Below are 24,518 nucleotides of genomic sequence, written 5' to 3'. Positions count from 1 at the left end.
ACTTAGAAGTTGTTCTGTCCTCACCTCTGCCCCCACCCCAGACCCTGCCTCTGGGCTTTTGCTCTTGGAGTTCCTCTGCCCGGAGCTCCCAAACATTTGTATTCGGCTCCTTGCCTGCATGGGGTCTCAGAGAGGCCTTCCCCATCACCCCCACCTGTCCCCATCACTCTCCTCCTTGTCCCTCTGTTTCTTTTCCTTCCTGGCTTTTGTCACTGGCCCATGTGACCTTCTTGATTGACTTATTTCTTGTGGGATAGAAGCTCCATGGCAGCAGGGACCTTAGGTGACTTGACGTTCACTGTGTCCCTGAGTGCCAAAACTGTGCCCAGCTTATAGTAGGAACTCAACAAATATTTGTTGAATAGAGGAATGAATGAATGAATGAATGAAATGTGTGGCCCAGGGATGAGCAGGGCAGGAAGACTCCTGTGAGGGGCTCTGGGACAGGACCAAAGGATGAGGATCACAGGGGAGGCTGTTGATGACAGGGGTGGCCCACGTGGTGCTGACCAGTCACTGCCCACAGGTGGATGTACTGGACAGACTGGGAGGAAGACCCTAAGGACAGTCGGCGAGGGCGGCTGGAGAGGGCCTGGATGGATGGCTCACACCGAGACATCTTTGTCACCTCCAAGACAGTGCTTTGGCCCAATGGGTTAAGCCTGGACATCCCAGCTGGGCGCCTCTACTGGGTGGACGCCTTCTATGACCGCATCGAGACCATACTGCTCAATGGCACAGACCGCAAGGTGGGCAGACGTGTGACTGTGTGTGTTGCTAGGCCACATTTGTGTGTGCATGAGCCTCCGTGTGAGTATGTGGGTATCTGTGTGTGCCCAGGCCCGTGTGCTTCATGTGTGTTTACCTGTGTGTCTATATATGTGTCCATTTGTGTGCTTGTGTGTCTTACGTATTACGTTGTTTGTCTGAGGATTGCCTCTACTAGTGTGTGTCTGTGTCTGTCCATGTCTGTGGGCCAGACCGCCCACGTGCACGTCTCTGTACTCCATCACATGCACCCCTGCATGTGAACACACAAACAGCACACCCTGGTGTGTGTCTGTGCAAGTGCGAGATGCCTGGGGACGGCATGACATATGCCTGTTTGCTTGGGTGGTTACGTGCCTCGTGAGTCGTGTGCACGTCTGAGTGTGGGGACCAAGCCCTCCCCTGGTGTATAAGGCCCTTCATGATATGGCCTCTGACTCCCTCTGTGGTCTCCTTTCTCCCCTGCTCCCCGCATCCCAACACTCTTTGAACAAGCAATGTTAGACGGCTTGTAATTCCTAACACGTATCAGAGCATCTGCCCTCTGTGCCATTGCTCAGGCAGTTCTCCCTGCCTGGAACGTCCATCCCAGCTCCTCTTGCCCTGGCAAACGACCCGGGGGCCACCTCCTCTGGGATGCTGTCTCCAGACCTCTTCCACACGGGTTCACCCATGAGTGCCCTCCGTGAGACAAGGGAGGGCAGAGGCCGTGTCTTTTCATCTCTCAGTGCCTGCCACAGCTGGGTAGATCCTGGTGAATGTTGGATGAAGAAATGAATGGATGATTTCTGGCTGCTTGCTCAGTTGTGTGTGTGTGTATGTGTGTTGGGGGATGTGAATAAATATGAATGAGCTCGAGAGGTCAGTGTGGACAACCTCGCCAGCAGCAGCCTTGCTGGATCCTCTGATTCCCTGAAGCCAACATGTCACTGCGTGCAAAGCCATCACCTCGGGGGGCTCCCAGGCTAATAGGGGAACCAAGACCCATGCTCAGGACACAGACTAATGAATATACAAAACAATCATCTCCTGGGCCTCCCTTGGGTACCCTCGATGGCCTCCCAACTCCTTAGTACCATCCCCTCCGTTCCTAGATTGTGTACGAGGGTCCTGAGCTGAACCACGCCTTTGGCTTGTGTCACCACGGCAACTACCTCTTCTGGACTGAGTACCGGAGTGGCAGTGTCTACCGCTTGGAACGGGGTGCAGGAGGTGCACCTCCCACTGTGACACTTCTGCGCAGCGAGCGGCCCCCCATCTTTGAGATCCGCATGTATGATGCCCAGCAGCAGCAAGGTACCCCCTTGGGGCTGGGGCTGGGGGCAGGGGACACCTGGATGGGAGGCCTGGGGCCTAGGCTGGGATTTGAGGCTCCTCTAGGGCAAAGGCACTTCCCAGGGATCCTAGACTCTGACTTTTGAGACTCCTGAGAAGGGAAGTCAGTTTGACAGTTTGGCACTCTGTTCCCCATTTCCCTTCCTGCCCCATGCCTATATCTCCTCTTCTTCAACATGCTCTTCTTCCTCTTAATATTTCCTCTTTCTGTCTCCTCACTTTAATGTGTCTCCTCCCCTGTCCCCTACACCCTGTCTTCCCTTTCCTGACCTTGTTACAATCCATGCCCTGTCCTCTCCTTCCTCCTCCCCTCCCCCCCCCAAAGTTGGGACCAACAAATGCCGGGTGAACAATGGTGGCTGCAGCAGCCTATGCCTGGCCACCCCTGGGAGCCGCCAGTGTGCCTGTGCTGAGGACCAGGTGTTGGATGCAGATGGTGTCACTTGCTTAGGTACGAGGGGCCCGGTTGGGTGGGAGTGGGGGGAACAGACCCCAGCAGGAGGATAACACAGGGAAGGAGAGGCTGCAGGGGCCCAGGCAGAGATGAGGGAGGCAAAGAGGGATGCTGTGGGCACCAACAGGAAGCCAGGGACAGGGGTGAGGAAGGCTCTGTGGGCTGCGAGGGGCCTCAGGAGGCCTGGGAGAGGGGACTTGGGGGGGCGCTGAGATTAGGGGAAACTGAGTGAAGAACGGGACAGCTATGGAAGGAGGAAAATATTATCCACTTCTTTTAACTTTATTTCCTCATTATTAAAATAAAATAATAGTAGTTCAATATATCAGAAATTAGAGAGGAGAAAAAAGCCTGAATCCCACCAATGCACACCCCTCTCCTGTTAGCACTGTTGTTTTCCACACAGCTGTCATCATACATTGTCTCATGCCCTTTCTAGCTCCAATGTCACATTTTCTGTGTTATTATTGCATTATTTTAAATAGCCTTATTTTTTTTTATAAAAGTGGGTCATGCTCGTTTCACTGTAAAAATAAGTAAAAAGGAGAAAGTACAAATCACCCCAAATTCCAACACCCATAGATAACTCCTGTTACCATTTTGGGGACCATCCTCCCAGACATTTCTCTATGCATTTACTTTTACATAAATGGAATCCTGGTGCACATGCTGTTCGGTTTCCTGCCTCTGTCACTTGACCGTATGTCATGAATACATAAGCAGCATTTTTAATGTCTAAAATATATTTCAGTTAGTAAATGTCTCATAATTTACTCAACCATTTCTCTACTGTTGGATGCTTAGGTTGTTTGCAGTTTTTTGTTACAATCACAGCCCACATTTGTTGAGCACAGGCTATGTGCTTGGCACTGTTATAAGCATTGTTTGTGCAGCAACTTATTTACTCCTTAAAACATCCCTGTGGTTTACTTATCACCATTTTACAGATAAAGAAATTAAGACCCAAAGTTAGAGCAGGGATTTGAACCCAGGAAGTCTGGCCCAGAGCCCATTTCTCAGTCATCCCGCCTGCTGTTTCTCACATCTTCTTGCCTTCCCGTGTTCTGGATGGTTTCCTTACGACAGGATCCCAGAAGTGAGAAGGGGTCAGTGGAGGTACAGCACACAGCTGAGAGTGAGCGGTGAGGTCAGGCACACACTGGCACAGGGGGGTTAAGGCATTCAGGGGCCAGTGTAGTGGGAGGATCGTCTCAATTGAACCAGGAGTGATTTGGGAGAAAGTAGCACTGAGCCAGGAGCTAAAAACCCTGACAGATGACAGGGAGTGGCCTGGGAGCTCTGTAGAGTGGAGGCTGGTGTGGTCTGATAATGTGAAAGCCAACACTGACGTTTTAGAAAGGAGAGGGGAGGACAGCCAGGAGCAGTAGAGAGGAGCACAGAGGACACACCACCCTGCAGCCCAGCGGTCCATGGGGTGACGAGAAAAGATAGCCACCTGTGGGACCCTTGGGAAGTTTCAGAGATCAGAGAGGGTGAGGGACAGGTCAGACGGGGACGTGCATGGCTGAAGGGTCTGGGACAGGGCTGACGCAGGAGGCCTAGGCTTCTCGAGGTTAGCAATGTGAACACCAACAAAGGACGCAGTGATTTTACTGCTGATGGCCAGGGCAGATAGTGATGGTGAGCCTCGGCATTGGGGACAGCAGGGGTGGAGCCTGCAGAGTCTGGGGCCCATCTTCCCTCCTGCTGGCAGAGTTGATGCAGCTATGGGAGAAGAAGTCCAGGGACCAGGACAGGGCACTGGGGATCTCAGAGGTGACTTCCAAGGGGCGGTTGTTCATGGAGAGGCAGGGAGGGCTGGGGAGAGGCCCGCTTGGGAGTGACGGGTGGAGGGGGGGCTCTCCCTAGGCTCTCTGGGAAGCTGTTTTACTCTCAGGCCACACTGAAGTGCAGGAATTATTAGGTAAACATCATGTTGTTGCTTGAGAAAGAACAAACTGCAGTTTCCATCCAATTTGTTTATGAAGAATTATATACTAGAAAAAATTACCTCGTATTATTAAAAATTAGTAGAACAAACAAAAATAGTGTGGGGGCTTAGCACCCGTCCCAGGACCCAGGTCTGACTTTCCCCCTCACACTCCTGTGGTGCCCACAGCGAACCCATCCTACGTGCCCCCACCCCAGTGCCAGCCAGGCGAGTTCGCCTGCGCCAACAGCCGCTGCATCCAGGAGCGCTGGAAGTGTGACGGAGACAACGACTGCCTGGACAACAGTGACGAGGCCCCGGCCCTGTGCCGTGAGTCACCTGCCCCTCCCTGGTGTCCAGCAGGCCTGCCGGGCAGCTTGGCTCTGGCAGTGCCGGTCCCTGGGCAGGCAGACAGTGGGGGGCCCCACCCTCTCGCTGACCCCTGACCTGTCCCCTCCCCAGATCAGCACACCTGCCCCTCGGACCGATTCAAATGCGAGAACAACCGGTGCATCCCCAACCGCTGGCTCTGTGATGGCGATAACGACTGTGGGAACAGCGAGGACGAGTCCAATGCCACTTGTTCAGGTGTGGCCTGGGGGGTGGGACACATGGGGCACCCACAGTCAAGGAGGCAGGCGGCTGGGGGAGCCAGGCTTGGGAAGACAGCGGGGCCTCTGGGCAGAGGGACCGAGCGCTGCGCAGGAGGGGGTGGAGCAGGCCTCAGGTGGGAGGTGAGGGGTGAGGCAGGGTGCATCTCCGGGAAGACGCCAGAGACCCCTGGAGAGGTGGGGTAGAGCATCGGTGGGAGACCCCGTGGGTGGTTTTGAACTTCTCTGAGAGAAATGGCTTGGAACCCTTGGGAATAAGGGTCTCAAAAGGCAGAGAGTAACAGGGGGAGAAGGACGCTGAGTGCTCACGCCCTTCCCATCCCCCAGCTCGCACCTGCCCACCCAACCAGTTCTCCTGTGCCAGCGGCCGCTGCATCCCCATCTCCTGGACGTGCGACCTGGATGACGACTGTGGGGACCGCTCTGACGAGTCAGCCTCCTGTGGTGAGGGAGACAGGGGCAAGGCCGGGCTGGGCTGCGGAGGGGAAGCCCATGAGAACATGCCCTGGGGGGCTGGAGACACCCTGCAGCTTAGTACCCGGGGGGTCTTGAGCAGGTTACTTAATATCCGTGGCCTCTGAGTTTTGTCTGTAAAGTAGGGCTGATGGTAGCACCAACATCACAGCACTGATGTGGGGGCTCAGCGAGCTGGTGTGTGAAAAGCACTCGGTGCGGGGCCTGTGTCTGGCGACCAGCAGGGACGGCTGAGGCACTGCCAGGCTGGGCTGAGGGCTGCTGGCCTGGGTGAGCCCCTGCACCCACCTGCTCAGTGCTGCAGCGCTGTGTCATCTTGAGGGGGCCCTACTCAGCTACTCTTTCACCCTCACAGCCTATCCCACCTGCTTCCCCCTGACTCAGTTTACCTGCAACAATGGCAGATGTATCAACATCAACTGGCGGTGTGACAATGGTAAGAGCTTGTCTCCCTTCACCTGCCCCGATTCCCAGGACAGCTAGAGGCTGCAACCAGGCCCTGGGAGGGAAGGAAGGGCTTTAGACTCGCTGAAGCCCTGCGGGGTTGGCTGGGAGAAGAGAGGAGCTAGAAATGCTGTGGGGGACCAAGATGGACTGAGGAGAGACCCTGCCCTTGCCCTGTTAGTGCCGTTCCCACCCCAGGCAGGGCTCGGGGGCCGGGGAGAGATGAGTGAGGAGGGCCAGAGGGGCAGAGCCAGGAGAGCCCGGGCCTGGCTCCCTTCTCCCTGCAACCCCCCATCTCCTGGAGCCCTTGGTGCACCCCTCAGGCTCCGGGCTTCAGGCTCAGGAGCCCACCTGGCAGTCAGCCATGGACCAGGTGACGTCAGCCCTGAGCCGCAGGGGCCACCGTGCATGTAAATGTGCGGGCAAGTGACCGCTGTGTGTGTGCCGTCTCGGGCCTGTTGCGTCTGTGTTGTGCTGTGACGTGCTGCCCAGTGGCCCCAGCCCCGGCTCACGTGGAGAGGATGTGTTGGGGCAGCGCCACGTTGCCCCTCATTCGTGCCGTGTCTCGTGTGCCAATGGTTGCCCCGGCGGTTTCTGTGTTTCAGAGAAGGATTGTGGGGACGGCTCTGATGAAAAGACCTGTCCTGAGCCTGCCGGTCAGTGCATAGAAGCACATGCACCATCACCCCAGAGCCCCAGCTGGCCTCGGCCGCCTCCCGGGACCCCAGGCCCCTGCACCAGAGCTGCTAGGATGTGAAGAAAAAGCAACAGAGAGGAGGGAGAGAGAGGAAAAAAGAGAGGGAGAAAGACAACAGTGGACGGGACAGAAGCAGAGAGAGGGCAGAGGGGACCACTCAGAGGAAAGGAAAGGACAGACGGGTGGCCACAAGAAGGCCAGGACGGAGCAGGGAGGAGAGGAGCAAATCCAGCTGGAAAGAGGCAGAAATGCAGCCCAAACCCCACTCTTAACCACGTGTCCCGCAAATGGGGAGGAAAGTCCAGGAGCCTGGAGAGCAGGACGTTCATCCAGCCTCAGAGGCCTCCTGTCCAGAAGTGGCCCCCGAGCTTCCCAGCTACAGGCGGGGCCCCTGTGAGCCCGGCGCCCAGAGCATGGTGCCCAGCACTGCCAAGCTCAGGGCAGGGGCCTGACAAAGCCCTTCACACCCCAGCAGAGAGGCCTCACCTACATTCCACCTACCTGTCTCCCTCCAAAACTACAGAAATCTCGGCCTTGGCCTCAAAGCAGGCAGACCTCTGTTCCCACACCTGCCAGAAGAGGAAAGGAACTTTTCCTGTCCCCTACCCCAGGCCTTTCCAAGGCTCAGGGAGGGGCCCTCCTGGAGCCCGTCCCCCTTCTCCCCGCCCCCCCACGCGGGCCATGGTGCATGCTGCAGTCTATGCAGTTTCTGTGTCTTTTCTGTTTGTTATTTTTTCTGTGGGGGGGGGCGTTGGGGTGGGCTGAGGATGGGAATTGGGGGGCCCAAGCTGGGGTCACAGAGAAGGCTGCTCTGCCGACTCCCTCTCTGCCTCTCCCCTTCTTCCCTCCTCCCAGACAATGACTGTGGGGACAACAGTGACGAGGCCGGCTGCAGCCACTCTTGCTCTAGCACCCAGTTCAAGTGCAACAGCGGGCGCTGCATCCCTGAGCACTGGACCTGCGATGGGGACAATGACTGCGGGGACTACAGCGACGAGACGCACGCCAACTGCACCAACCAGGGTGGGTACCAGGGGCCCTCAGGGCGGGGATGCGATCACAGCCGCTGCTCGAGGCCCCAGCCCCACCGTCCAGCCCTCTGCCGCTGTGTGTCGGCCACCGTCTGGGAACCAGAGATATCCTAGACGTGGCTCTTATCCTGCAGGAGCGTCCGGGCCTGTGGGAGAGTGAGATTGGCGACAAATCATCGCCGAACACTGTTAAGATCATGGGCTTTGCCGTTGGGTGACCTTGGGTTCGAGCTTCAGCTCTGCAACTTATTATCTGGGTGGCCTTGAGCAAGTTACTTAATCTCCATGGGCCTCTGTGAGTTTTGTCTGCAAAGTGGGGTAATAATAGCACCAACATCACAGCATTGATGCGGGGGTTTGGTGAGATCATGCACGAAAAGTGCTTAGCACAGGCCTGTGTTTGGTAAATAGTAGCTTGAGAAAAGGATGCGACGGGCAGGGATGAATGAGCACAGGGACCAGAGGAGAGAGGGGCTGGCTCTGCCAGGTGCCCAGCGCCCAGGCTTCGGGGGCCCAGCTGCGGGGCAGTGGGGGCTGAGTTTCCTGGAGGGCACCGGCCCTCTCGAGGGGTATTGGCTTCTTAGCTCTGGCCTGTTGTTACCATGGAGGAATGTAAACCCAGGGTTGCCCTGGCTTCAAAAGAGTCAGAAATGCAGATTTTCATGGGAAATCTACCAAATTTTTAACACTAGAATATTAGTTTCCTAGGGCTGCTATAAAAAAGTCCTACAAACTGAGTGGCTCAAACAACAGAAATACATTGTCTCAGGGTTGGTTCTTTCTGAGAGCTGTGAGGGAGGGTCTGTCCCATGCCTCCCCTGGCCTCTGTTGGCTTGCTGGCAGCCTCTGACGTTCCTGGGCCTGCAAATGCATCACCCCGATCTCTGCCTTCGTCTTTACCTGGTGTCTTCCCCGTGTGCTTATCTGTCTCTGGTTCCAAATGGCCCGTTTATGTAAGGACATCAGTCACGTCAGATTAGGGCCCACCCTAATGACCTCATTGTAAGTTGATCATCTGCAAAGACACTATTTTCAAATAAGGTCACATTCACAGGTATTATGGGTTGGGCCTTCAATATCTTTTTAGGGAAGACAATTCAACCCATCACAACTGGCAGTTGATTTTTGAAGTTTAAATCATCCTACAGGCCAAAATCTTGCACAGGCCTCATCTGACCCAGGGACCACCAGCTTACGGCCCTGCCTTGTAGTCAGGTGCTTTCCCACTCGAGTGGGGACGGTGTAGCATCGAGCACTCACAGTGAGCCCAGCCAGCCCTGACAGGGAGGACAAGGACCGTCACGGGGGCTCAGAAACTGTCCCTGAGTCTCCAGGGCCATCTCGGAGAAGGGCTAGGTAAGGGGAACAGGCGATAGTGCCGTCGGGTTCTGAGAAGGGGCCCCTGGAGGCTTTGTGTTCTGGTGAGAAGAGCTCCCTGCCCGTCCTGATGAGCTGGGAAAACTCGGACAAGTTGCTTCCTCTTCCATGAAATGAGATCTGTGAGGCCTGGCTCGTGGCGGCCGGGGTGTCACTATTGGTAGTGATTGTTACCTATGGCTGTGCGCCGCAATGGTCTGGGACCACTCAGGACGAGGTGGGATTTGAACTGAGCTCTGATGAGGGATTAGACTGGGGGTAAATGGACAAGAGGGAGGGTCTTCCAGCGGGGCATGGGGTGGCCTGGAGACTTAGCGGGTGAGACTGGCCACCTCTGTAGCATGACAGTGGGGCCAGGCCGACCAAGGGGAAGGCTTGTGCGGGACCAGTGAGGGTGTCCCCAAAGGGGGCAGATTATAACCGCAGGTGAAAGGCAGGCAGAGGTGTGATTGGGGAGGCCCTGGGGACACTGGAAGGATTTCGAAGCTGGAGGGTGATGTGACATAGGAGGTGCTTTAGGAAGACAGCCCTGGAAGGGAGTTAGATTGGAAAGGGATTCAGGCCGCTGAGGAAGGCTGCTACTGCAAGTCCAGGGACAAGATGAGAGTGTGGACCGTGTCCATGGCAGCCAGGGTGGAGGAGCGGGGCATGCAGCAGCAGCATGCGTGTGGGGCTCAGCTCGGCACCCAGCGCTCTGCGCCTCCCGGGGGTGCTCCTGCTCCCTTCCTGGCCTCCTGAGTCAGACCTCAGCACGGCAGCCAGAGTGATCCTAACAGGCTTAAGTTGGATCATGCCCCAGCCCTGCCCTCAAGCTTGTACTAGCTCCCACAGGCTTGGAACTAATGCCAAGCCCCTCCCACGGCCTGCAGGCCCCCCCCCCACCTCCCTGACCTGCCCCAGACGCTTCCCTCCCCTTCACTGTACCGGGGCGTGTGGCCCCCTGTATCCAGCATAGTCCTGTCTCAGAGGCTGTGCAGTGGCTGTTCCCTGTGCCTCCAGGCAGCCTCACCGCTCGCTCTCACTTTGGTCAGGCCTCTGCTCAAGTGCTGCCTGTTTGCCAACTATCTTATCTAGCATGTCACCCACCCTTTCCAGCCTCTACCTGGCTGTGTCTCCATAGCGTTTATCATCACCTGCAGTCATTTTCTGGATTTATGGGCTGTGTCTCCATTGCCTGTCTTCCCGTTGGAACCCAAGCTCCATGAGGGCAGGGACTTTGTCTCATTCACTGCTGGCACCTGGGCCAGTGCCTGGCACACAGTAGACACTCAGTAAATGTTTGTGGAATGAACGAAACAGAGGCTAAGGTGGGAGGCATTTGATCCCTGGCCTAGCAGATTGCTTATCACTCAATATCGCATGTGCGAAATGGGGAGATTAGACAAGATGATCGCTGGGGTCCTCAAACGTGTAGCAGCTCCTGGCTCTAATACTGAGTTGGTATTTCCAAGGAGCATCAGCGGGGCTCAGGCCTCTCGGGGTCTGCCCCAGCTCATAGCCCCCAGCTGGGCATGGCAGGAGGGGCTGGGAGGCAGAGATGAGGATGGCTGACCTGGAGCACCCACATCCCTCCTGGTCCCCTCCCTGTCCCTCTGCAGCCACAAGGCCCCCTGGCGGTTGCCACACTGACGAGTTCCAGTGCCGGCTGGATGGCCTGTGCATCCCCCTGCGGTGGCGCTGCGATGGGGACACTGACTGCATGGACTCCAGTGATGAGAAGAGCTGTGAAGGAGTGACCCACGTCTGTGACCCCAATGTCAAGTTTGGCTGCAAGGATTCAGGTGAAAAGGAGGGTTGCAGGGAACCAGAATGGGTCAGCACGGACAAGGGGAGACCATACTGAGAGCAGGGCAATGGGTGGGGACAGCTGGAGGCAAAAGGCAGCACAGAGAAAGTTGTGCATCGTGCACGAGGGAAGGCATGAAGGGTCCAGGGCCTGCTTGAAGGATCCTGAGAACAAACCCTCGCCAGAGTTGAGCTTCGGCACCACCGGCAGATCCCTGCCTTCTCTGTTGCCTATGTGAATCTGACAGAGAAAGCCTCCAGGTTCCTAGCAGAACCTTGCAGTTTCACTGGGCATGGCAGTCGTGACCCTTAGCAAACCCCACTGGGTCTGGGGAGGAGGGCAGGGAGAGCCCACTCCCCAGGCCTGGCCCCTCACGCTGCACCGTCCCTCAGCTCGGTGCATCAGCAAAGCGTGGGTATGTGACGGCGACAGCGATTGTGAAGATAACTCGGATGAGGAGAACTGTGAGTCCCTGGCCTGCAGGCCACCCTCGCACCCCTGTGCCAACAACACCTCGGTCTGCCTGCCCCCTGACAAGCTGTGCGATGGCAACGACGACTGTGGAGACGGCTCGGATGAGGGCGAGCTCTGCGGTGAGGCCCAGGCCTGGGTGGGGCTGAGAGGCCTGGCCCTGGGAGAGGGGTGGGAGGGTGGCTGGGTGGGGGTCTGGCAGGGCGGGTCCATGGGAGAGGTCCGAGACTAGGAGAGAGCAGCCCCTGCTGCTGGGCGGGCGAGCAGCACCCAGAGTAGTCACCAGCAGCCTGTGCCGATTTAGGGCTCAGCTTGGCGCTGTGCCAAGCAAGTCACACTATTACAGCATCGAACCCACAAAGCAGTCCCGTGAGGCAGACGCTGTTACCATTTTACAGAGAAGAAAGCTGAGGCACAGAGAGGTTCAGTAGGTGATCCAAGGTCACAGAGCTCCTATGGCACTGTGGGGACAGCACCCTCCCTGCAGGCACAGACCCCTCACCCACACTCACAAAAGGGGAGGAACAGGCTTGGGCACCAGGGTTGAGTACTGATGGTCAGGGAAGGCTTCCCGGAGGAGGCGGGGATTGAACAGGGTTCCCAAGGACAGGCAGAACTTGAGAGTGAGTGGGAAATCTGGGGGAGGAGGCTGCCCATTCAAGATCGAAAGAAACGAGCTGGGGGAGGCAGGGAGGGCCACATGTGTGACTTGGGGATGAGAAGCGAAGCAGCCGTATCTTGTCCTCTGAGCCAGGCAGAGCACCCAGTTCCTTGGAAGGAAAGGAGTGGGAGATAAGGTCGCTGGGCCTGGCCGGGAGAACTGTTGCCAGGTGGTCAGTCGGCCCCACGAGTTGTTCCTGGGTGTGTCAGAGGCCCCAGGGGCAGGACATGCCCTACTGCACCCCACCCCAAATCAGGAGAGATCAGCAAAAAGGGACTGGACCTAAGGACCACCCAGGGAGGAGGCAGAAAGCTGGGGTTCAGAATGTGTGCCCAAGAAGGGGCAGGGAAATAGAGACTAGAGAGAGAGATGGGGGTGCCCCTTGGGGAAAGGAGAGGGCTGGTTCTAGGTGACTGGTGCTGGGGTCCCAGCCCAGGTCCTGAGGGAGCCTGGGAAGTGCTGGGGCAGAAGCTTGGCAGAAGCAGAGATGAAGGGGCCGTCAGCAGGGTGCAGGAGCTTGGACCAGGCTGCCCTGGACTTGGGCTCAGCAGGGCCATGGTTCCACCTCCTCACAGATTCTGACCTTGAACCTGTCCCCTACCTGCCCCCCCAGACCAGTGCTCTCTGAATAACGGTGGCTGCAGCCACAACTGCTCAGTGGCACCTGGCGAAGGCATTGTGTGTTCGTGCCCTCTGGGCATGGAGCTGGGGCCCGACAACCACACCTGCCAGATCCAGAGCTACTGTGCCAGGCACCTCAAGTGCAGCCAGAAGTGCGACCAGAACAAGTTCAGCGTGAAGTGCTCCTGCTACGAGGGCTGGGTCCTGGAGCCTGACGGCGAGAGCTGCCGCAGCCTGGGTGAGACCCGGGTGAGGGGTGGCTGGGCAGGCCAGGCAGGCCGGGGCAGGCCCCTGAGAGGCCTCGAGCTGGGCTTGGGTGGCCAAATGCCAGGGGCTGAGTGTTCCATCCGGGGCCCCAGTGCCAGGGCTGGCAGAGACCTGCCTGCACGTGGACAGGGTGGCACACAGGCAGCAGGCCCCTTACTGACCCCGTCCCGTCCCTCCCAACCCCAGACCCCTTCAAGCCGTTCATCATCTTCTCCAACCGCCATGAGATCCGGCGCATCGACCTTCACAAGGGGGACTACAGCGTCCTGGTGCCCGGCCTGCGCAACACCATCGCCCTGGACTTCCACCTCAGCCAGAGTGCCCTCTACTGGACCGACGTGGTGGAGGACAAGATCTACCGCGGGAAGCTGTTGGACAACGGAGGTGACCACCCGCTCGCCTGGGGCTGGTGCCAGGGTGGGGTGCACACAGACAGCACCTAGGACTCAAGGACACACGTCCAGATCCGGGTGGCCCCAGAGCACAGCCGTACCCCCACCCCCCCACACTCCTGTTAATTGGGTTAGATTTTGCTGTGGGTCTCAGTGCCTGGCGCCCCGTAATTATCGTCAGCAGAGCCGCCAGCGCGATAATTAACAAAATGATCAGCCTTTCCTCGGAGCGGCCTGGAGCCCGGCTCCCCCAGTCCTAGAATTGTGGGCGTGGAAGGGAAAAGCCATTTAGCAGAGGGCACCTGAACCCGCCTCCCACGCCCAGACGGCCTGGCCCACCCCCGACTCCCCTCGGCCACAGTGTGCTGGGCAGCGCGGACGCAGCGGGATAGAAGCAGGCTGCCTTCCAGTGTGTGGTCAGGGAAGGTCCCCTGAGAAGGTGACATCCAAGCAAAGACTAGAGAGAGGCACATTTTACTAGAGAAGCTTGTACTGTTTCTGAGAAAGAAAACTTGAAACCATCATAAATGTCCCTCAGTAAGGGCATGGCTAAGTGATAATATTCACACTGTGCAACAGCTTCTGAAATAATGAGCCACAGATATGTGTATTAGAACAGAAACATCTTTTAGTCTGTGGAGTAACTTCTAAAAAGTCCTGTCCCCCTCGTGTCAGTCCAAATCTGTCCCCCAGAGCCTCTGCCCTCGGCTCTGCCTGCGGCCACAGGTTAGCCCTTCACAGCTGCTGCAGCAGGTGCGCCCCCCCCAGGCTCCTCCCTGACCCCTCATGGGACTGGGGCCTGGGGGAGGGGAGTGGGATATTAAGAGCTCCTGTCAAATCCAGGCACATCAGAGGCGTCGGCAGAGGTATCAGGGTCGAGGGTGGGTCATCGAGGGTTCACACCACACTGCCCAGGAGACGCTAACCCACCACGCCTCTATTCTCCAGCCCTGACCAGTTTCGAGGTGGTGATTCAGTATGGCCTGGCCACACCCGAGGGCCTGGCTGTAGACTGGATTGCAGGCAACATCTACTGGGTGGAGAGTAACCTGGACCAGATTGAGGTGGCCAAGCTGGATGGGACCCTCCGGACCACCCTGCTGGCTGGTGACATTGAGCACCCAAGGGCGATCGCGCTGGATCCCCGGGATGGGTGAGGACCCTACCCAGCTTCTCCTGTCCCGTGGTCCCCTGACGTCCCGTTCAGCCTGGCCAAGGACACCTGTCTCTTCAGAGCTGTGTGCCCCCCTACCTCTTACCTAGGCTCCTATCACAGGCCCCCCCCAGGCCCCCAGGTTTAGCCCTCCTGCCCCCTCCCCACTCCACAGGATCCTGTTTTGGACAGACTGGGATGCCAGCCTGCCCCGAATCGAGGCGGCCTCCATGAGTGGGGCCGGGCGCCGCACTGTCCACCGGGAGACCGGCTCCGGGGGCTGGCCCAACGGGCTCACCGTGGACTACCTGGAGAAGCGGATCCTCTGGATCGACGCCAGGTCCGCACCTTCCCTACACCCGAGTCAGCAGCACCAGTGTGGGCCCAGGGGACCAAGTGCAGCCATGAGGGTGGGGAGGAGGCCTAGGGGATCTGGGACCGGAGCAGGTGGCAAAGGACTCACAATGGAAGGAGGACTGTGGAGAGGGTGGCAGAAGAGGCGGAGGCAGGGCTGTCACCTCTGGTTGTCCGAGCTGTGCCCTCCTCCCCACTCACACATCTGTGCCCTCTGCTGGGGGCTGCGTCTGCCGGAGAGGGTGACTTTGTCTAACTTCCACCAAAGCCATGTGCCGACAGCGGCCCTGGGGAGGAGGGGGCCAGAAGACTCCCCTGGAGTGCTTGGGGACTGGGTGTCAGAGCTGGACCTAGACCTGCTGGGTTCTCACACCACGGCTCTCTGCCTGGCTCCTCTGGCCAGCAGGGCTCGGGCAGGGCGTGCTCCAGTGTGTTCAGCTGGGAGGGCTGCGGGCCGGGGCGGGGGGCACCCCGGCAGAGTGCTCCGAGGGCAGAGACCCCAGCGGCCTCCTCACTTTGCCCCAACCGCGCTCTCAGGTCAGATGCCATTTACTCAGCCCGTTACGACGGCTCCGGCCACATGGAGGTGCTCCGGGGACACGAGTTCCTGTCGCACCCGTTTGCAGTGACGCTGTACGGGGGGGAGGTGTACTGGACTGACTGGCGAACAAACACACTGGCCAAGGCCAACAAGTGGACCGGCCACAATGTCACCGTGGTACAGAGGACCAACACCCAGCCCTTTGACCTGCAGGTGTACCACCCCTCCCGGCAGCCCATGGGTAAGGGCTCGGGCCTCGCAGGCAGTGGGAGGAGCCAGTGGCCTCTTAGAAGCTGTGAAGGGAGGGGGGCAGTGAGAGCAGGGAGGGGCGCGTGCTGGGAGGGCGGGGTGCGCTAGCATGTGGACAGGGGTGCCGTCCCGCGACAGAGGAGGGTCTGGCAGCAGGGGATGCTGCAGCAGGGAGAACGAGAGTGGGTGAGGAGGGGGTAGTCTGGGTGAGGAAGGCCAGGGAGGGATCAACAAGTCACAGGATGTTCTCGCTCCTTCTCTCCCCTCCCTACCACAGCCCCCAATCCATGCGAGGCCAACGGAGGCCGGGGCCCCTGCTCCCACCTTTGTCTCATCAACTATAACCGGACCGTCTCCTGCGCCTGCCCCCACCTCATGAAGCTCCATGAAGACAACACCACCTGCTATGGTAGGTGGCAAACTGAGGCTGGAAGGGGAGGTCTCTGGTGCCCAGGCTCCCAGTTGGAAGCGAAGACAGTCCCAATTCCGAGGGTCCGACGGGGAGGCTCCAGAGACCACTGTGAGGAGAGGCTGCACCCGAGAGATAGCCACGGGCCTGCAGCAAGCAGAAGGGACCGGAAGGAGGGAGCCTGATGTGGGGGGAAGGAGTGTGCAGGCAGGGCTGTCCTCAGCGACCCGCCCGTGCCCCACAGAGTTTAAGAAGTTCCTGCTGTACGCGCGTCAGATGGAGATCCGGGGGGTGGACCTGGACGCCCCCTACTACAACTACATCATCTCCTTCACGGTGCCCGACATCGACAACGTCACGGTGCTGGACTATGACGCCCGTGAGCAGCGAGTGTACTGGTCCGACGTGCGGACGCAGGCCATCAAGCGGGCCTTCATCAACGGCACCGGCGTGGAGACAGTGGTCTCTGCAGGTCTGTCCTGGCTGCGGGCCCCCCACCAGTGGGCACGGGCACTCCCCACCCAGCCCTTGCTCCCAGCCCGGGTCCTCTCAGTCCTGACGTTCCTTCTCCAAATCCTGTTCCCCCCGGTGCGCCAGCCCTGGTTCCTGATTCCCATTCTCCAGAACCGCACCGCTCCCCTCCTGACCCATGCCCCGCAGACCCCCAAACACCAACCCCCTGCTTGTGCCCGCAGACTTGCCAAATGCCCACGGGCTGGCTGTGGACTGGGTGTCCCGAAACCTATTCTGGACGAGCTACGACACCAACAAGAAGCAGATCAACGTGGCCCGGCTGGACGGCTCCTTCAAGAACGCAGTGGTGCAGGGCCTGGAGCAGCCTCACGGCCTTGTCGTCCACCCCCTGCGTGGGTCAGTCCAGGGCCCAGGTCTGGGAAGCGTGGGCTGCGGGGCTGGGAGAAAGAGGACTCTGACACCCTCCTCGGCACCCTCCCCACAGGAAGCTCTATTGGACCGATGGTGACAACATCAGCATGGCCAACATGGACGGCAGCAACCGCACCCTGCTCTTCAGTGGCCAGAAGAGCCCTGTGGGTACGAGCTCGCCCACCTGCCCCTCCCTAGCTCCTTGACCAGGAGGTGCTCACAGGGTCGCTCCGTTGCCCCTTGGCCTCACCAGAGTTGGGGGCTTCGTGCGTCTTCTCACCATCCTCCTCCCAAACCACACACCCTCTCACATACTCTGTTCCCCTTCCTGGATCCCCGCCTGGTGCCCGGCATCCTAGCGGTGACACTTCCTTCTCCCAGGCCTGGCTATCGACTTCCCTGAAAGCAAACTCTACTGGATCAGCTCCGGCAACCACACCATCAACCGCTGCAACCTGGACGGGAGCGGGCTGGAGATCATCGACACCATGCGGAGCCAGCTGGGCAAGGCCACCGCCCTGGCCATCATGGGTGAGGGCTGCTGGAGGACGCAGAGACACGCAGAGACACAGCTGGCCAGACCAGCGGGGGGCCAGGGCTGGCTGGGGTGGTCTCTCACCCCACAGGGCAGGCCCGATGGCTTAGGGTCAACGGGCCTTTCGGGAGAGCTGGGCGTGGGGCCTTCCCAAGGGTCTCATCCCCTCCTGCCGCCCCAGGGGACAAGCTGTGGTGGGCAGATCAGGTGTCGGAGAAGATGGGCACATGCTCCAAGGCTGACGGCTCGGGCTCTGTGGTCCTGCGGAACAGCACCACCCTGGTGATGCACATGAAGGTGTACGACGAGAGCATCCAGCTGGGTAGGTGGGGGCCGGGGCAGGGCCTCCGGGGCTCCGCGACAACAGGGTGGGGTGGGAGAGAGGAGCAGGCTGCAGCAACGGGGACAAGCGGATGAGCGGGAATGAAAGCAATTTGGGTTCCATGCACCACCCACAAAGGCACATTGTAGGCCCCCAGCAGTCCTGATCACAAGGCCCGAGGGAGGACAGGAGACCCGAGAGGTGGGCTGGGTGGTGGCACCCACCAGGTCCAGGGTGAAGGCAGTGATCCTCCTGTCCCTCAGTAGCCCGAGCCTGACTCTCAGGTCCCAAGGAGGGCCACCTAACCCTTCCTCTCTGCCTCCCATCCGCCCCAAGACCATGAGGGCACCAACCCCTGCAGTGTCAACAATGGGGACTGCTCCCAGCTCTGCCTGCCCACGTCAGAGACAACCCGCTCCTGCATGTGCACGGCCGGCTACAGCCTCCGGAGCGGCCAGCAGGCCTGCGAAGGTCAGTGCCCGGCTTCTCCTCCCCACCTCAACCCAGGTCCCCAGCCCCTGCTACCCTACGGCCCTACCTTCCTCTTCTTACCTTGGGGACATGACTACATTCATCATGTATGAAGCGCCTTCTGGGTTAGATGCTTAATAAGTCCCCACTGTGCTGGGTGGTGCAGGAGAGCCCAGGGGGACAGGAGTCCCTGTCCGTGTGCCTTGCAGGCTTAACCAGAAGTTGGGGACAACATGTAGGGGAAACTGGCCCACAGAGTGGCTCTGACTGTCCAGTGTCCATAGGATTTTGGAGGAAGAGATGTTAGTGGGCAGTTGAGGGCCAGCTGCGTGGAAGCCGTGTGCTGTGAGCCGTGTTCTGTAGGACAAGTAGGATTTGGCTGCGCCGCTCAGTGGAGGGGGCCTATGTGCGAGGCAGGGTGTGTCACTTGAGTAAAGGACCAGCGGAACAGGAGGCTGTAGCAGGGGCCCTGAGCCTGGAGCAGCGGGCAGGGAGCAGGGGAGCAGCGGGCAGGGAGCAGGGGAGCAGTGGGCAGGGAGCAGGGAGCAGGGGCACAGCGGGCAGGGAGCAGGAGAGCAGTGGGCAGGGAGCAGGGAGCAGGGGAGCAGCGGGCAGGGAGCAGTGGGCAGGGAGCAGGGGCGCAGCGGGCAGGGAGCAGGGAGCAGGGGAGCAGCGGGCAGGGAGCAGGGAGCAGGGGCGCAGTGGGCAGGGAGCAGGGGCACAGCGGGCAGGGAGCAGGGAGCAGGGAGCAGGGGAGCAGCGGGCAGGGAGCAGTGGGCAGGGAGCAGGGAGCAGGGGAGCAGCGGGCAGGGAGCAGGGAGCAGGGGCGCAGCGGGCAGGGAGCAGGGGAGCAGCAGGCAGGGAGCAGGGAGCAGGGAGCAGGGGCGCAGCGGGCAGGGAGCAGGGAGCAGTGGGCAGGGAGCAGGGAGCAGGGGCACAGCGGGCAGGGAGCAGGGAGCAGGGGCGCAGCGGGCAGGGAGCAGGGGAGCAGCGGGCAGGGAGCAGCGGGCAGGGAGCAGGGTGTGGGGAAGTCCTGGAGGTGAGGCTGTGAGGCAGGTGAGGCTCCTGGGTTCTCAGCCAGGAGTGCCTGGAAAATGACCTTTGGGGAAGACTACCCGGCAGTGCGGGAGGGAGAAACCGAGGCAGTTAGACCAGTTAGGAGGCTGTCAGGAGTAATCCAAGGTTGCTGAGATGGGCCTGGGCTGGGCTTAGCAGCTGGGGTTGAAGAGAAGGATGAAACTCCCAGACGTTTCACAAGAACTTGCTAACTGATTTACAGGCTTGCCCCGGGACAGCGCTTCCCAAAGTGCACTCCTAGGAACCTCCCTCTTTGATGTGGGTAGATATTACAGAAAGAAACTCTGGGCTGAACAAAGTTTAAAAAGTTTAAAAGTGTTTTTGACTGCAGAGCTTGTCAGAGCCTTGAATGTGCTCGTGTGCACTGAGAGTCTTTCAAGGGAGGGCTCGTGTTTGGGGTTTTCCCAAACTCGCTTCACCTTTCATTCTTTGTTTCATGGAGCCCGAGCAACCAGGGCCCATTTGGGGGTTCATTTGGGACACGCTGCATCAGAGGGACAAAGGCAAGGGAGGATTCTGGGATGCGTGGATAGTGGAGCCTCAGAAGACATGGGAAAGCCGGGAATGAGGCTGGCTTGGGAGCGGGGTGCCGGGAATGTTGAGTTTTAGGTGTTGGAGAGAGGGTGTGGCATAGACCAGGCAGGGGGAGGACAGAGAGCAAACTAAGGTCAGGCTGTGTGCCGAACTGGAAATCTAGATTTTGGAGTCACCCAGTCCTGATTGTCTTGTTTGAACCTGACCTGCCGGAGTTTCCCTGAGGAACCCTGTGGCGAGGGAGGAGGGCAGCTCAGGGAGGGAAAGCCTAGTCTCTGCTGCCCTCTCGTGGTGGCAAGGGGTCCTGCAGTGCCCCCCAGAGCTGCGGCTCTTCTCCCACCAGCCACTTAGGCTCAGGCGAGGGGGTGTGTGTGTGTTGGGGGTGGGGATGGTGGCTGGGGGAGGATCTCAAAGAAGAAGCAGAGAACAGCTTGAGGGTGACAGGAGACACGCTTAAAGGAATGTCAGCGAGGCCTGTGCCTTAAATGTCCTGGTGTTTCAGGTGTGGGCTCCTTTCTCCTGTACTCTGTGCATGAGGGAATCCGGGGAATTCCTCTGGATCCAAACGACAAGTCAGATGCCCTGGTGCCAGTGTCGGGGACCTCGCTGGCTGTTGGCATTGACTTCCATGCTGGTAAGCCATTGGTGTCAGGGGCAGTGGGTCGTGACCTCGGAGCTTTGGGTGGGGTGTGCGCTGAGGGTCCAGCAAGATGCCGCGCAACTGGCTTGAGGGGGCCTTTGTCACAGCTGCCCCCCCTGCTCTCCTTCTGAGCACCTGGCACCTCCAGCACACACTCACCTCTACCCTGGCCCCTGCTTTGCTGGCCATCCCATGTCGGCACCTCCACTTCCAGAAAATGACACCATTTACTGGGTGGACATGGGTCTGAGCACCATCAGCCGGGCCAAGCGGGACCAGACATGGCGTGAAGATGTGGTGACCAATGGCATTGGCCGCGTGGAGGGCATCGCAGTGGACTGGATCGCCGGTGAGCGGCAGGAGGGCTCGTGGGGCCTCAGGGGGAGGAATAGGCAAGAGCCAGTGGGGAGCTGCTGGGGTGCCAGGGGCCTGCAGGGGGCCAGGTGCACGTGTCCCCACCCAGGCTCCCTGAGCCCCACCAACTCCCTCCTCAGGCAACATCTACTGGACGGACCAGGGCTTCGACGTCATCGAGGTTGCACGGCTCAATGGCTCTTTCCGCTACGTGGTCATCTCCCAGGGCCTGGACAAGCCCCGGGCCATCACTGTTCACCCGGAGAAGGGGTGAGGCACTGGGCAGGCTGGCTCAGCCCCACTGACGAGGCCCTGTCGCCTGCAGGGCCTGGGCACTGACCCTCCACCTCCACCTCCACCCTCAGGTACTTGTTCTGGACTGAGTGGGGTCAGTACCCGCGGATCGAGCGGTCCCGGCTAGACGGCACGGATCGAGTGGTGCTGGTTAACGTCAGCATCAGCTGGCCCAATGGCATCTCGGTGGACTATCAGGTTTGGACACACACTTGGCTCTGGAGCCCTGGCAGACCCCTTGCCTGCTCCCTGCTTGCCTTTGAGACCCCTGTGGTGAGCCCCATTCAGTGGGCAGACATGGAGCCTATGGGAGTCATGTGGGCTCTGCTGGCCCAGCCCCCACCTGGGAAAGGGCTCCCCAGCATGTCGGGTGCGGGAGGTACGGACGAGGGGAGTGGGCACGAAAGCGGAACCGAGGGCCCGGCTCAGGCCGCACCTACCCTCTGCCTGGGCCATGGGGGCTGGCATGGAGCGGGGCAGTGAGGCGGTGCCTCTGGCCCGTAGGATGGGAAGCTGTACTGGTGCGATGCACGGACAGACAAGATTGAGCGGATTGACCTGGAGACAGGAGAGAACCGTGAGGTGGTTCTATCCAGCAACAACATGGACATGTTTTCAGTATCCGTGTTTGAAGATTTCATCTACTGGAGTGACAGGTGAGTGCTTCTGTCCTGGCCTTCCCCTCATCCCATCTGTCCCCTCCTCCTGGCCCCATCAACGCCCTGCTCATGCCCTTCCCCTTCCCCAGGACTCACGCCAACGGCTCCATCAAGCGCGGCAGCAAAGACAACGCCACAGATTCCGTGCCACTGCGCACTGGCATCGGTGTGCAGCTTAAAGACATCAAAGTCTTCAACCGGGACCGGCAGAAAGGTGAGGCTGGGGCTCTGGGCTGGGGAGGAGAGGTGAGAGGGGACACGCTGGTCCGGGAGTGCTCTCCCCAGGGAACCCAGAGTGGGAGGGCCGGGAGAGAAGCTGGGGGCCCTTCCCAGTGGCCCAAGACCCAGGGATGGGAAGGAGAGGTTGAGGACTGCTGGGGCCTAGAGAGTCGTCTGAGCTGGGAAGACTGAGGCAGAGCAGAGTGCCTCGGCCGGGGTGACAGATGCAGCAGTGAGCCTTTGCCTGAGGCAGGCCGTGCCCTCTGTGACCTCCCTCCCCCAGGCACCAACGTGTGTGCGGTGGCCAACGGCGGGTGCCAGCAGCTGTGCCTGTACCGCGGCGGTGGGCAGCGGGCCTGCGCCTGCGCCCACGGCATGCTGGCTGAAGATGGGGCGTCATGCCGGGAGTACGCTGGTTACCTGCTCTACTCGGAGCGCACCATCCTCAAGAGCATCCACCTGTCGGATGAGCGCAACCTCAACGCTCCTGTGCAGCCCTTCGAGGACCCTGAGCACATGAAGAACGTCATCGCTCTGGCCTTTGACTACCGGGGAGGCACCTCCCCAGGCACCCCCAATCGCATCTTCTTCAGCGACATCCACTTTGGGAACATCCAGCAGATCAACGACGATGGCTCCGGGAGGACCACCATCGTGGAGAGTGAGCCCAGGCCCCGAGTCTTCCCGGGAAAGGGTCAGGGGGAGTGTGCGTGAGCACAGACCCTCAGCCATCAGACCCCCCAACCCCGGATCTGAATCCCACTGGCTGCAGAGTAGCCAGACGGCACCACACCCAGTGCAGTTTCAGAAAGTTTTTCTGCATCTGGGGTCAGACCTGGCCCCCCTGTGCCTCCCACACTGGTCCTGGTTCTGCCTCCAGGCTGCACAGACGAGCGGAGGTCCCTGCGGAGCCCGGCTTTCACACGCACAGGCTGCAGAGAGGGGGCTCAACTCCGTCACTTAGGAGTTCAGTGACTTGGGCAAGTTTCTGCCTCTCACCAAGCCTGAGCTTTCTCGTCTGAGTCATGAGGCAGGATTCCCTGGGACGGTGCCGGGGAAGGCTGAGCTCAGCGCAGGGGACGCAGCGTGTGCTCCGTAAGAGCATTGCGTGTCAGAGCTGTCATTGTAGGACAGCCTTTTAGCTCTTCCTCAGCCTGGATACCCCGAGGTCCTTTGACTCACTCGTTTGCTCATTTATTCATTCAGCTGGTCCGTAAAGACCTGCCAGGCACTGAACTAGGTGCTGGGCATACAGAGGTGACAAAAAACCAGACCTGTCCTCCCAGCTTCCTCTGGGACATTTGCCGCTCTGCATAGTCGAGTCCACGTATCTGTATAAAATGTAGTGTCCAAAGCTAAACTCAGCGTCCTGTAGCCTTAGCTCGACCAGGAGAGACTAGCAGAATGTCCCCTCCTCCAGGCTGTTGTGCGGACTGCAGCACAACGTCACCTTTTGTCAACCACCTCGTCACGCAGGTTGGAGCCACCAAGCCCCGAGTCTTTCCTCTTGCTCTGCTGTTCGACTGTGTCTCTCGTTGTGCCGTAGTTCTTTAACCTGAGTTTAGGCGTCTGCTTTATAACACAATCCGGTTTGGCGTCTTTCTAAGTAGGAAGCTCCTCAGTACAGGCCACGTGGGGGTGGTTTACTGAAATCCACATTGTGCTCAACTCAGCAGAACTCCAGCTCTGGAAAACTGTGACCACAACATGAAGCCAAATGACAAGGGAGGAGGGCTAGGGAGGTGGACCGTGCATCATCTGGGTGGGCGTGTGTCATCTGGGTGGGCGACGGAGCAGCACGGCAGGGGTTGGGGGCACTGGAGGTCAGATCTAGGGGTTCCCGAGCCTCTCTGTCATACCCTACACGTTCCCATCCCCCACTGCCCCTCCGGCTCTGCTCCCCAGCCCCACCCAACCCATGGCTGCTCCTGCCTCTTCACAGATGTGGGCTCCGTGGAAGGCCTGGCTTATCACCGTGACTGGGACACACTCTACTGGACAAGCTACACGACATCCACCATCACCCGCCACACTGTGGACCAGACCCGGCTGGGGGCCTTCGAGCGCGAGACAGTCATCACCATGTCTGGAGACGACCACCCTCGGGCCTTCGTGCTGGACGAGTGCCAGAAGTGAGTGGCTGCCCTGGCTGGGGGGGTTGGTAGCAGAAACTGCCCCCGGCAGACCCAGGTGGGGGTGCAGGAGAGGCGGGCTGCTGTGTGACCTTGGGTGAGCTGCATAAGCTCTCTGTGTCCTCTTCTGTGATACGAGGGTGCTGATATTTCAGGTGCCTGAACCCAGGTGAGGGCTGGGACTGTAGGGGACGCCTCTGGCTTTGTGACTGATTCATCCACCAGAGAGCCATGGTCAAGGTGGAGAAGGGGCCTCTGTGGCTCTGGGACTCGCTGAAGCCCAGTCGGGTGTGAGCCTCAGGCTGGGCCCGTGTGAGCCTCCTGGCTGTGGGGAGCAGGGCAGGCAGTGATGCTCCCACGGGGCTGTGCAC

The 24,518-nt window shown here is 59.5% G+C and overlaps 1 protein-coding gene across 5 annotated transcripts in view; it reads left to right on the top strand.

The window, feature by feature from the left end:
- LRP1 (LDL receptor related protein 1) overlaps positions 1–24,518 on the top strand; it is a 77,216-nt gene that overhangs the window by 29,379 nt on the left and 23,319 nt on the right. For all 5 annotated transcript variants that reach the window (XM_045553570.1, XM_045553575.1, XM_045553572.1 and 2 more), the window contains 30 exons: positions 527–749; positions 1,863–2,064; positions 2,429–2,554; positions 4,677–4,817; positions 4,950–5,075; positions 5,426–5,542; positions 5,928–6,008; positions 7,569–7,736; positions 10,720–10,902; positions 11,300–11,500; positions 12,653–12,898; positions 13,114–13,311; positions 14,268–14,472; positions 14,648–14,812; positions 15,364–15,608; positions 15,894–16,025; positions 16,270–16,497; positions 16,721–16,895; positions 16,984–17,078; positions 17,292–17,441; positions 17,627–17,767; positions 18,104–18,238; positions 20,352–20,483; positions 20,704–20,838; positions 20,984–21,113; positions 21,209–21,335; positions 21,642–21,793; positions 21,886–22,010; positions 22,299–22,676; positions 23,958–24,147. In XM_045553570.1, coding sequence (XP_045409526.1) covers positions 527–749; positions 1,863–2,064; positions 2,429–2,554; positions 4,677–4,817; positions 4,950–5,075; positions 5,426–5,542; positions 5,928–6,008; positions 7,569–7,736; positions 10,720–10,902; positions 11,300–11,500; positions 12,653–12,898; positions 13,114–13,311; positions 14,268–14,472; positions 14,648–14,812; positions 15,364–15,608; positions 15,894–16,025; positions 16,270–16,497; positions 16,721–16,895; positions 16,984–17,078; positions 17,292–17,441; positions 17,627–17,767; positions 18,104–18,238; positions 20,352–20,483; positions 20,704–20,838; positions 20,984–21,113; positions 21,209–21,335; positions 21,642–21,793; positions 21,886–22,010; positions 22,299–22,676; positions 23,958–24,147 — 5,052 coding nt within the window. The remainder of the gene's footprint in view (positions 1–526; positions 750–1,862; positions 2,065–2,428; positions 2,555–4,676; positions 4,818–4,949; positions 5,076–5,425; positions 5,543–5,927; positions 6,009–7,568; positions 7,737–10,719; positions 10,903–11,299; positions 11,501–12,652; positions 12,899–13,113; positions 13,312–14,267; positions 14,473–14,647; positions 14,813–15,363; positions 15,609–15,893; positions 16,026–16,269; positions 16,498–16,720; positions 16,896–16,983; positions 17,079–17,291; positions 17,442–17,626; positions 17,768–18,103; positions 18,239–20,351; positions 20,484–20,703; positions 20,839–20,983; positions 21,114–21,208; positions 21,336–21,641; positions 21,794–21,885; positions 22,011–22,298; positions 22,677–23,957; positions 24,148–24,518) is intronic.

Source organism: Lemur catta, chromosome 6 (genome assembly GCF_020740605.2).
Source record: "Lemur catta isolate mLemCat1 chromosome 6, mLemCat1.pri, whole genome shotgun sequence".
NCBI classification, from domain to species: domain Eukaryota; kingdom Metazoa; phylum Chordata; class Mammalia; order Primates; family Lemuridae; genus Lemur; species Lemur catta.
The sequence above is the reverse complement of the archived record's forward strand: the minus strand, read 5'-3'. Positions and strand labels throughout refer to the sequence as shown.